Raw genomic sequence first — 13,088 nt, 5'->3', positions numbered from 1 at the left:
TAAGATAGTTTTCAACAAAAATTTATGAGGAGTGCAAAGAAACAAAAGTATGGCTCAGATACAAGAAGAAAATTAGAGAAACTTTGAGAATGCTCAGACGTTGGACATCAAGCTGAAATGAAAGAATGCTAATTAGTAACATGAAATAGAAAACACACTGGTAAAGTTAAGTATATAGTCAAACTCAGAATACTCTAATACTGTAATATAGTGGTGTGGCTCAAGTATAAAAACTAGAGGACAAAAGTATTAAAAATAACTATACCTACAATATTTGTTAATGGATATACAATATAGAAAGTTAAATCGTGACGTCAAAAACATAAAATGTGAGGGGGAAATTAACTGTAAAGTTTCTGTATGCAATCACAGTGACATTATCACTGTGAAATAGACGGTGCTATCAGAGGGTTTATGTAAGGGTCATGGTAACCACAAAGCAAAAATCTACAGTAGATACACAAAAGAATAAAAGGGAATCAATGCATTCCACTCTAGAAAATCATTAATTCCTAAAGGAATGGAGAAGAGAGGAAGAAAGGGACAAGGGAACTACAAACCAGCCAGAAAACGATAAGATGGCATTAGTAAGTCCTTACCTATCAATTATTAGTCTGAATGTAAATGAATTGAATTCTCCAATCAAAAGACATAGAGTGGCTGAATGGATTAAACAAAAAAAAAAACAAGACCCAACTATATGCTGCTTATAAAAGACTTCAGATTTAAGGACACACAGAAGCTCAAAGTGAAGAGATGAGAAAAGATAACCCATGAATGTGGGAACCAAAACGGGGTAGCTATAATTATATGAGGCCAAATAGACTTTAAGTCAAAAGCTAACAAGATACAAAGTCATTACACAGTCATGTGTCACTTAATGACGCGTACATTTTGAAAAATGCATCATTAGGCAATTTTGTCATTGTGCAAACATCATAGAGTGTACTTACACAAACCTGTATGGTAGCGCCTACTACATCCCTAGACTATATGGTAGAGCCTATTGCTCCTAGGCTGCAAACCTGTACGACGTATTACTGTGCTGAATACTGTAGGCAATTGTAACACAATGGTAAGTATTTGTCTATCTAAACATAGAAAAGGTACAGTAAAAATATGGTATAAAAGATAAAATATGGTACACCTGAAGAGAGCATTTACCATGAATGGACTTACAAGACTGGAAGTTGCTCTGGGTGAGTCAGGGAGTGATGAGTGAATGTAAAGGCCTAGGACATTACTGTATGCTACTGTAGACTATATACACATACACTGCACTAAATTTCTTTAAAAAAATATTTTTCTTCAATAATTAACCTTAGCCTACTGTAACATTTTTTACTTTATAATTTTTTTAATTTTTTTAATTTTTTGACTCTTGTAATAACACAGCTTAAAACAAACACATTGAACAGCTGTACAAAAATATGTTTCTACCCTTTAAGGTTTTTTCTATTTTTAATTTTTTAAATTTTTTTGTTTTACTTTTTAAACTTTTTTATTAAAAAATAGAACACAAACACACATTAGCCTAGGCCTACACAGGGTCAAAATCATCAATATCATTATCTTCCAGATCTTGCCACACTGGAATGTCGTCAGAGGCAATAACATGCATAGAGCTGTCATCTCCTGTGATAACAAAGCCTTCTGGAATACCTCCTGATGGACCTGTCTGAGGCTGTTCTTGAGGGGGTGTCGCTCTTTTCAGAAATATGTTCATAATGGTTTGCTTGAGTTGTTTCTTTTTTTCCGTCATAGATTTGCTTGTGAGCAGATAATGCACCAAAAACATTCCTCTCTCTTAATGAAAACCTTTTGGTGTTGGGGTCCATGTTTTCAAACTTTTTAAGGAGCTTGTTGAAGTCTGCAAAAGCTCCTGCTAAACCCTTCACTGTGAATTTTCTTGGGCGTTCTTTTTCTTCTGCAGTTTCCTTGTCTCTTGCCTCTTCTTCAGCTATGTGTTCCTGTTCCAGTTCCAACAACTCCTCATTAGTCAATTCCTCAGGAACTACCTCTAGGAGCTTCTCAATGTCATCCTCATCCACAGGCAAGTTGAAGTTGTTTGCCATCTCAACCACAGCCTTGTTGATTTTTACAACCTCCTCATCCTAGGCAAATCCTTTGAAGTCATGGACAAATTTCTTCTTGCAGATGCCATTCATACACTCCTTGGTGACATCACCCCAAGTCCAAGCAAGGTTCTTAATGCAGTCGAATTGTAACCCTTCCAGAATTGCATCAGTGTCTTCCTCACTTGCAGCAATAGCCTGGGCAAAGGCTATTGTAGGCTTTAAAAGCTGCTAGAACTTCTTTATCCATTAAAGAGGTGTGGTGTTTGGAGGGAGAAATAGTGCTTTGATATTAGGATGGAGATCACCGAAAAAAAAGATGTCCAGGAGAATAATCAACAATAAGCAAATTCTTGAAAGGTATATTATTCTCCAAACAATAATTCTCCATTTTGCATGCATAGCAATTCAGGAGGGCATCTTGGAGGAGGAACTGGGTCATCTATGACTTCTTATTGCTTCTATGTACACTGGTAGTGTGTACTTATTGATATGCTTGAAGGCCCTGGGTTTCTCACTGTGCCAGTTCAGAAAAGGTTTCAATCTGTAGCCTGCAACATTGCCTTCAAGCAAGACTGTTATCTTGTCCTTAAAACCTTTAAACCTGGCATTGACTTGGCCTCCTTATGGATGAAAGTCCTTTCAGTCATCTCTTTCCAGAATAGGGAGGCTTCATCCATACTGAATATTTGCTTTGTCAAGTAATTTTCCTCTACAATCAGCTTATCTAGAGTTTCTAAAAACTCTTTAGCTGCCTTCACGTCAGCACTTGCAGACTCACCACTCACTTTCACATTATGATTATGTAATGATTAACAATTATCGAATTGTTTAAACCACCCAGAGCTAGCAGTAAGTTAACTTCAGAGTCAGGTCCAGCCTTTTTCTTTCAACACAACACCATGATGGCTGTGATCGTCATGGTGCTGAAAGGGTTGTGCTTCTGTGTCTGTTCTTCAATCCAGGTTATTAGAAGTTTCTCCATGTCTAATATAGGCCCTTCTCGAATTTTTGTTACTCTTGTTGCCTTCAGTGAAACAGATCCTTTAACAGCTTCCATCACTTTTTTCTTATTCTTCAAGATTATAGCTATGGTGGAATGGGACATGCCTGGCTGGCAAGCAGTTACCATCACTGATTTTCCACCTTGGTAGTCCTTAATCACTTTTAATTTTGTTTCCAGATCAGTCACTCGATGTGGCCTCATACTGGCAAGATTTGCTGTGGATTTTGTATGCTTAGGGTCCATGATGAACAAGACAACACAAAACTAAATCAAGCACAAGAGAAAATGCTACAATCAAGAGACGTGGTAAACAGGAGATGTATGAGGCTGCTGCCAGCATAACATGGCATACTATTTTACAGTAATCTTTTTTTATAAATATAAAGAGTACACTCTAAAATAATGATAAAAAATATAGTATAGTAAATATATAAACCAGTAACATAGTCATTAATTATCATTGTCAAGTATTAGGTGCTATACATAATTGTGTGTGGTATAGTTTTACACAACTGGCAGTGCAGTAGGCTTGTTTACACCAGCATAACCACAAACACGTGAGAAATGCATTGTGCTATGACATTACACCACTTATGATGTCACTAGGTGATAGGAATTTTTCAGCTTCCTTATAATCTATGAGACCACCATTATATATGTGGTCTGTCATTGAAATATCACTATGCGGTGCATGACTATTTTTGTGCCACAAGTTTCAGTATATCTATATCCATTATGTAAAACTAATTCTTTCGCTTTTCAAATTATCAAAACCTTAATACTTTACATCACCTTCATAATATAAATACAGAGATAGCTATATTAAAAATTTTCCTACACCTGAGAAATAACTATTTTGCTCCCATGGAAATTCATCTGCCACAATCTCCACATAAACACAAAGGATTTATGACTTTCTTCCTCTAAGTGACAATTTCTCTGCTGCTCTGAGTTTAGTGAAAAGCTCCACTTAATTCCTCATGTATTGACATGAGAGTGCTCCCCCAAATATCTTTCTTTACAACAAGACCATTGGCTTCTTCACATTATTCAGAAAAATTTATTTTCTGCAGATGCCAAAACCCATACTATTGTATCCCAGACATCATGTTTCTCTGAATTGTCAAAACTCACCTTTTTTTTTAAAATTACCCAAAACATCTTTGTACTCTCTTTTTCCCCACTCCAGTTTAATCTGACCATTTCTACATGAAAAAAAATTATACATTTATCTTCCTCTATATAATTATATTTCAACTGATTACCATCTCTATAAGGATGTAACATACAAATTTCGTAACTTGGACCCCAATACATCCACTATCCGAAACTGATTTCCATTCCAGCTTCACTCCATACTATTTCATTATTCCCTGAGAACATTTTTTCTTCAGTTTCTTGAATGACCATCTCACATCCTATTCCTTTTTCCTGGAACTTTACCAGAAAATCCATGCTCAGTTAATTTCTGGATAAATTTATTATGTCAAATTGAAACTTAAACACTCAAAGATATCCTCATAATATCCAGATTGTGTCAGGACCTACCGTTTTTTTATTTCATAGACACAGAACTACTCCACTCCAAACATTAATAAAATATAAATTACATAAGTATCTATATAATAATTACATAATATTACATTTACAATTGCTATTACTATTTATGGTTTATTAGTTGGCAGAAAGGTGGTCTAGTAGTGAAGAGTCAGTGTTCTCACTGCCACAACATAGGTTTGTTTCCTGGTCAGGGATCAACACTAGGCATCCGTCAGTTGTCATACTGTGGTGGCTGCATGTTGCTGTGATGCTGAAAACTATGCCAGCAGTATTTCAAATGCCAGCAGGGTCACTGTTAGTGGACAGGTTTCAGTGGAACTTAAAGATTAAGACAGATTAGGATGAAGGATCTGGCCACCTACTTTCAAAACAATTGGCTGTGAAAACCCTACAAATAACAATGGAAGTTTGTCTGATACAGTGCTGAAAGGTGAGAGGATGGCACCAAAAAATAAATAAATAAATATATATATATATATATATATCGAGCAGGATTCCACTCTGCTGTACACAGGGTTGCTAGGAGTCAGATTCGACTTGGCAGAACTAACAACAAATTGGGCAGAGGTGTAGTCTGTCTTGTTCACCATTATCTTGTAATATGACTTTCAAAATTGTGCTTGCCAATCTGTGATGATGAGTGAATAAAAACTGAACATTGTCCAAAAACATAACCTTATATATTTCTGATAAGATTAGGTGATTTTGTATTCCTTATCCAGACAAAGCAGAGGCTGTATACACTGAAGCCATGGGTCATGAGAACAAAAGGACTAACAATTGGGAAACATTCATTGATGAAGGCAGAAATGTTAACTAACAATGAACTGGGATTGTTATAAAGAGCAATATAGACTTGGAAGATGGTGGAGAAAGTGTAAAATGATACAAAGGTGCTCACCAAGACAAGGATGCTTTGAGTAGCTCTGGACTCAAGGGAGGATCTGGAGGAGGCATTGGTTCTATGAATGTGTTGAACCCTCTGCTTGTGTCTGTACCGGATGTAAATTGTGGAGCCACTGGCCCAGAGCATGAGCCCCAAACAGAAAACACCAGAGATTGATAGCAATGCTGCATGTAGTGATTGTGTGATTTTGTTAGGAAGTATCCCAGAACAGTATCCAAAATCCTTTTTCACTGTGGTGTTTGTGTTGTTCCATTTGCTAGTCACATACATAGGAAAAATTATATTTGCCAGTGTGTGCAAGATCCAGCACAAGCAAATAAAAGAGCCAATGTGCTTGGAAGATTTCAGTTTAAGCTCTGCCCATCTGGAATTCCTGAGACTGATGGTGATGGCCTGGAAGATACTAAAGAGGCAGGTGCTGCTGATGGACACACCCCTGGCCACTCTGTGAAGATAGAAAACAAGTTTGCATCCGGTATCATTGAGAAAATCTTTCAAACCAAAAGCTGCCATTGTCTGGGGGACTCCTTTAGAGAAGAGAACTAAAGATTTGGCTACAACCAGATGCTTGAGAATCAAATCGGTGGACCTTAACCCACGTCCAGTGGAGTAAAGGAAGAGATAATGGTGAAGAAGAGAGAAATTTCCAAGGATTCCGAATACAGTCTGTGATAAGAAGATCATTCCTAATGCCGCATCCCTGGAGGCCATTCTGCCAGCTGCCAGTGACTGATATTGTCTTCAGGACCAAAGGATCCTGTGTGGGAATATGATGCACTGGCTTCATTTGTCATGTCAACTGAAATCAAATATTCTCCACTTAGTTTCGCTGTAGAAATATGTATAGTTTTTTCTTTCCTTAATACGATTTCCACAGTGGAAGGGATAACCTTTAAGAGCATTTACTATGTATGGACAACTTCTATGAAGGCCATTCATGAGGTAACTTTTTTAAAAATTTTCCTCATAAATCTATGAGGCAGGCACTATGATTACTTTCATTGTAATGATGAGGAGAACATAGACACAGAGAGGTTAAGTGTTTGTTTAAATTCACACTTTGTTTAGGGGAAAATAGGGTATTAACCTGGCTGTGCTGATTGCAAAGACGGAGCGTTTAACCATCATGCTATACTAACATGGCTAGTTAAGTTAGCTGCATTCTTTGAATAATTTAGTTATATATTTAGTTTTGTTTTTGTTCTGTGTAATTTTACCTTACTTTGCTGGTGTATTATTTTTCAATTTTGGTTGTAACAAGTTTCAATTTACATGTAGTTTTATTCTATGAGACAATATCAATTATGAATAAAGATTTACAAATCTTAGGGTAATGTAGACACACTGATTGCAGTGTAATATTGCAGAATCCTGCCCCATAACCAAGTTGGACTTAATGAATTCAAGAATTGCTCAATCTTAGGATGGCAATGGAAAGATGTATTTGCCTTGAGGCCAGGAAGAGAAGTACCATAGCGCCTATTACAGGAATTATTGAACAAGCTCAAGTACTGCCCTAAACTATGGGATATGAAACACTAATAGAGGATAATATCATTTAGGGTTAGAAGATAAATTATTACTAATTTCAAATCATAGAGCATCTATCCATTCACATCTGACTTAAGTAAAACTATTAGCAATGAGGCAAAGTTTGTGCAAGATACTCATATGTAAGACACAGACAAAATAGATGTAACAAGTGGAAATTTGTGCATTTTATAAATTTAAATTTTACAATTTTGGATTTATATTAGAATATTTTTAAACCAGAGAATAAATCACAAGATACTTTTGGGTCTGACAGCTTCTGTCTGAATTGCAGAATTATAGCCACCTTTTCCTTAAATGTTGCTTCTTTAACTTTAAGAAGAAAGTTTCACAGACAATGGATGTTTTCTAGAGACACAATTACTGTCTCCATTAAGCACTTCATATTCCTAGAGAAAACATTTATATTCTAGCAATTTCCATTCAAATACACAGTTTCTTCATTGGATTAGATGATTCCTGTGGATTCACTCTATTCTTTATTGCAAGCATGGAAGTATTATAGGTGCACCTCTAGTAATTCTGGCAACTTTGTCTATGGTTCCTGTAAGGTAGGATGAAAGCAATTGATTTCAGAAATACAGTCTTTAAGCACCTTCTGAATCAGTTTTTATTATCGTTTGTATTAAACATCAACAATCACTTTTGGTGAGGATTACATTAATCACCTATGAATCAATTGGAGAGCGGTTTAGGACTGCTAGGCCCCCTATTTCTCTTTACTAGTTCAGCTCATGCCTCAGGAATGATTTCTCCTTCCTGTGGGGTTTTCACACTGGATCAGTTTCAATCCCAAAAGAATCTCAATTTCCAATATGATCACTAACTCAGACTTATGAAATGCCTACTTGTCTTACAGACTCTGCCTCTCAGACTGAAATAGAAAGTACTCACAGACTCCATCCTTCTGTCTGGACAGTGAGCTCAGTGTGAAGATCATGACACAGGTATGTGTGTGTGAGAGAGGGAGCCAGACCCTCAGATATGGGTTTGTGATTCTGTGACCTCACCTCCCCATGGAAGTTTAATTAGTATTTCACCTGTAATGGCATTGATAGGATAGGCTTGGGGAGCTGAGACCATTTCTGAAAAACTTTTTCCTAGTTGCTAATTACTAAAAGCAATTACAAGTTTATAATTAGCATTCCCAAAGAGACCATGTAAGTATTGTGAAAGGCTTTTAGATTTTCATGATTTGGGGAGCAGACAGGGCCTCACATGGAGGAGCAGAAAATGCTGAGTCTCACACATGAGGGACTGGCAGCCAAGCACACGCATCTCACTGGATGCTCTGCTTCCCTGAGTAATCTTTCTCCCCAAAAGTGATTCTTTCCGAATCTTCATACCACTAAGCCATGCCCTAATTTATGTTATGAGCAAAGAAATGGAAACAAAGTAACTGAGAAGGATTTTCAAAGATACAGTAAAAAGAAGAACATGAAGTCAAGCATTCACAGACAATTAATTTGGAAGTCTAAATCATATGGAAACTTTGTAGGAAAATATACTTTACTAGTATTGAGCACTCAGTACTGGTAGGAGGCCGAAGTAGAACAATGTCCAGAGAAAGGGAGAAGTTTCTGAGGCCTGCAGGAATAAAAGCACCAGGATCTGATCCTTTAAAATCTCATTCCTCTAAATATCAGATAAGCCAATGAATGCTACTCATCCAGTTCAAGATCATTGAATGGTTGCCACACTCCTATACACTTGTTTTTTCTAATGTTTTAGTAATGGGCACTGATTACTTTTGTAATTAATCAAGAAATATAAAACACGAATTCAAATCAAATCTTTGGTTTTCCTACAAATAAATCTACATTTGAACCAGGTCCATTATCAAATGTCTCTCAATGTCCAACTCAGGTATTAGAGCCATAATGGTGGACAGCCTCTAGTACATCCACCCAACCAACCACCCACCCACCCCAACATACACATAATGATGCAAACACACACATGCAAGTACATCAAACAATCAAATAAAGTCACATACACACACGCATTTACGCACGTATATCCTCACACATGCATTCTACCACAAACACTCATCCACAGACTTACTATACAGAAACACACACATTAATACACACTCTGTATGATGTGTACTCATTCAAACTCACACACTCATTTTCATTCAAAAAAACCCAACTTACATAGTCAGCATATGCATATGTTTCTTGATATTGTGTTCATAAATGAATGAAATAGTGGTATTTCTTGACTTCTTTTATTCATCCACCTTTTTTACTCTTTTCAACTCTGTACCAACTCATGAGCATGATATTACAATGTCCAAAATGTAGAAAGTGATGTAAGCATCACCACTTTAGGTTAAGACACTTAGCAAAACAGAGTATTGAGGGAGTGACAGGGCACAGGTGTGTGATAGAGCAGGGTAAGAATGAGAGCACAAGAAAGGGTGGCATAGGGAGAATATGGGGGTGCAGAAAGCCTGGAAATGTGGGAATGTGAAATGGGGGTGTCTACTCAAAAACAAATTTGCCTGTTATTTTACCTTCAAAATAAGTTTATTTGAGAATAGCCAAAAGAATTGCCATTTGCCATGTGTGCTATGGTGAACCATAGGCAAATCCATAAAACAAAGGAGGGGAGCTTGCTTTCATAGAGAAAAAGGGGGAGTAGGGAATGGCTGTTCTAAACCAGAGTCCATTGAGGGAAAGTAACTGTTCAGGGCAGCAATTGCTTCTCATTGGCTGAGCTGTAGCATTTCTCATTGGCTGGGCTGTTGCTAGGTGGGGAAAGAAATCTCCCTTCGGTAGTGAGGTAGTTGTAGTTCTTTGAAGGTGCAAGCTATCACTTCCTATCTGTGTAATTGATGATGTATGATAGGGCTTGAGAGCTCTCCTTATAGGCCTTTCCAACTCCAATTTTTTTAAGGTTTCTTTTATTAATTTCCACAGAGGAAAAAGGACAGATAGTTCAAAGGTGCAATTTGGTTAATGTCACAGAGGGATAAAGGTGCACTGGTAAGTTTAAGGGTACAAGATGATAGAGTGTGCAAGGAAGTTAAGGCTACAGGAGACATTGGATGCTTCGGGTGTTAGAGATATAGGGCTTCATGGAAACAAAGGGGATTATAGGTATGGTGAGATAATGGACAAAGGTGGAGAAAGAGCAGGAAAGGATGAAAGGCTCAGGAGTGTTAATGTCTATGAGGAGTTGAAGAAAAGGAGAGATGGAGCAGGATAATGGGTGGGGTATGTGGTGGTCCAAGGCATAGATTGAGGGTAGGAAGGGGAGCTGGAGGGATAATGGGCACCACGAGGCAAAGTGTGAGCAAAGCTATTTAGGGAGTAGGGAGGATAGTGAACATGAGTGGGCTGAAGGTCCCGGGAGCAAAGGGCAGGATTATAGGGTTGGGATAATCATGGTGGTCGTGGGAAGCTGAGGAAACCCGATGGTTGGGAATTCAGGTGCAAGTGAAGGATGACTCTGAGAAGGAGGGTGCTGGGGCAATGTAAGGCAAGGTTTGACAGACATCCTTGCAATGGGGATGTCAAATATAAACACAGCTGGACATTAAAGTAGTGAAAGCAGATTTTATTCAGTAACTGTTGACAGTAGGGGACAGAGCTGAACCCCATTCCAATTTATGCAGAGGTGATTGGGTTTTTTGAAGTCAAACGAGTTCCTGTGTTTTTCAAATTTTTGAAGTCTTTATTAATTTTAAAGTCTTCAATAATCTTTAATAATTTGCATCTGTTTTATAATGATATTATAGGGAGATATATATCAAAATCTTCCTGTGTTTGAGGAAATATTTTCTTTTTTTTTGATGAATATGTTCATTTCACTCTTGTAAATTTTACAAGCAAGAAAACTCCCCATAAACAAATGGATTCATAACTTTCATCTATAATCCGCTTCTCTCCAACTGTTCTAAGGTTGATGAAAATTTCCACCATCCACTTATTTATTTGCTTGTGAATGTGGCAGTCCATGCTGAAATCTCTTTGGTGCAGACATGGCTGGTTGAGAATATAACCTAATACAACATAATCTACATAATCTACCTTCCAAAGATCCCCAAATCTATCGCCAACACTGTAGTTTTTTTTAATGTGCAGGAAATAAATGCATGGAATCATTTGATAATAGGATTGGATTAGATTTCAGTTACATCTTGGTGAACTGTAGAGATTTAAAACTGAGGAGGCAGATTATAAATGTACTCAAGTTAAGAAATCTATCAAAATGGTTCCTTAGTTTTACAACTTGAAAGAATCCTTCCTAGTGTCATAATCAACATTTCCAATAAAGATGGCAAAGTTTCGACCCATTCTTCACTGTAACAAAATAACACAGTTATATATATTAGAAAAAAAACTTACTAAATGTATTTGGAAGTTGTTTATACAGGATGAAGCTTCACTAATCATCAGAAATTCATATTGGGGAAGATCTTAAAACTATAATTAATGGGGCATTGTATTTAACCAAGAGTCAAACATTACTAATCATCAAAAAATAAATACCTAAGAGAAGTCTTAAAAATACAATGTGTGTGGCCAAGTTCTTATCCAAAATTCCATCCTTGAGGGATCATCAGAATATTAATTTTGGAATGAAATCTTACAACTTTTCTGAGTAATAATGTTCGAGCCTCACTGAATATGAGGTAATTCAAATATAATGAATATCAAAAGGCTATAACCAATGTTTAAACTTATAAACATCAAATAATGTACACTGCAGTGAAACCTTATAAATTTAATATATATTAAAAACTTTATCCAAAATCCCTTTATCTCATCAAGAAATTCTAACTGGAGAGAAATCTTCCACAGGTAGGAATTTGAAAGTAACATATTTCATAATAGATATTAACTCTACAATATTGCCTTAAAGATTATTGAAGGTATAAATGAGACCTTGGAAATTTGATAATCTAGCTTTACTTTCTTGAGGGTTCATACAAAAGGGAACAGACATCCCTATCAAATGCCTCTGGAAATATTGCAAAAGTATTCTTTGGTTGAAAACAAATTCAATTGCCTTCAAAAAGAATATATACTCTACAGAGTATATTACCCACATCTGACAGATAATTCAGAAATAAAAACCAACAAAAAAGCTAAAATTTAAAACAATTTTTTTACTAAAAAATACTTTCTAGTTACTCTTGGGTAAATGTAAAGTGCATATGGAATTATATTTAGAAATTATTGACAAATGAATTCTGATGTCACAAAAGTTTATCTTAAAGGTGCTTGAGTTTTATCACTCACCTCGTGTGGAATAAATACAAGTATAAAGAATGCAATTTACATCTATTTTTAGTTATTGCTTTTTTTTAAAGGAATAGTTGGTGACCTAAATTATCACATGCCTGATCCCTCCATCTCCGACACCCCAGGTCTTGTCCCTATGAAATTTTCTGGAACTGAGCACAGGATAGAGCCAGGATGAATGGGGAATAGAAATGGAAATGATATTCTGATTGAAGTCCCTATGAAATGGCAAGTTTCACACAGGTAGTGTTTTGCATTGCAAAACATTTTGCATTGCATCCCCTGCCCTGCACAAGACAAGTGCATTCCTTGCTTAATTAAACTGTTTAAATTAAATTCTAATTGCAGGAGATATCTCCGGATCGAACCATCTATGCAACGAAGTCCCGGTTCCCAGCCCGCTCGCCTCTCTCCCAGGAGAAACTTCTCTTCTTCGCAAAACAGTTTTTCACTGAAACCGTTTTCGACTTCTTAAAACGTAGACATCGTAGCTCTGAACAAAGTGGTCCGTCAACTCTAAGCTTTTACGTTAAACTATTTGAAACATCAACTTTAAGTGGGCAGAGAGCAGCCCTGCTCCACACGACACAAACGAAACTCATATAGTTCCAAACGCCCCAAGACAGGTAGGCCCCGCCCCACCGCCGCCCCGTCCAGCCCTGTCAGCTATTCACGCCCCGCCCACTGCCGGAAGCGCTCCGCTCGGGTCCCGCCCAGCCACCCCTTGCGGCAGC

At 37.1% G+C, this 13,088-nt stretch overlaps 1 protein-coding gene across 1 annotated transcript; it reads right to left on the bottom strand.

Annotated features, from left to right (window-relative positions):
• Positions 1-5,317: 5,317 nt before the first annotated feature.
• On the bottom strand, positions 5,318-6,259 carry LOC101399329 (vomeronasal type-1 receptor 4-like). The gene has a single exon (XM_004439031.2). It carries the CDS (start codon positions 6,257-6,259, stop codon positions 5,318-5,320), a length of 942 nt encoding a protein of 313 aa, XP_004439088.2.
• Positions 6,260-13,088: the final 6,829 nt, after the last annotated feature.

The sequence above is a fragment of the Ceratotherium simum genome, chromosome 33 (genome assembly GCF_057802395.1).
Source record: "Ceratotherium simum simum isolate JZ-2026a chromosome 33, ASM5780239v1, whole genome shotgun sequence".
Classification (NCBI taxonomy): Eukaryota; Metazoa; Chordata; class Mammalia; order Perissodactyla; family Rhinocerotidae; genus Ceratotherium; species Ceratotherium simum.
The sequence above is the reverse complement of the archived record's forward strand: the minus strand, read 5'-3'. Positions and strand labels throughout refer to the sequence as shown.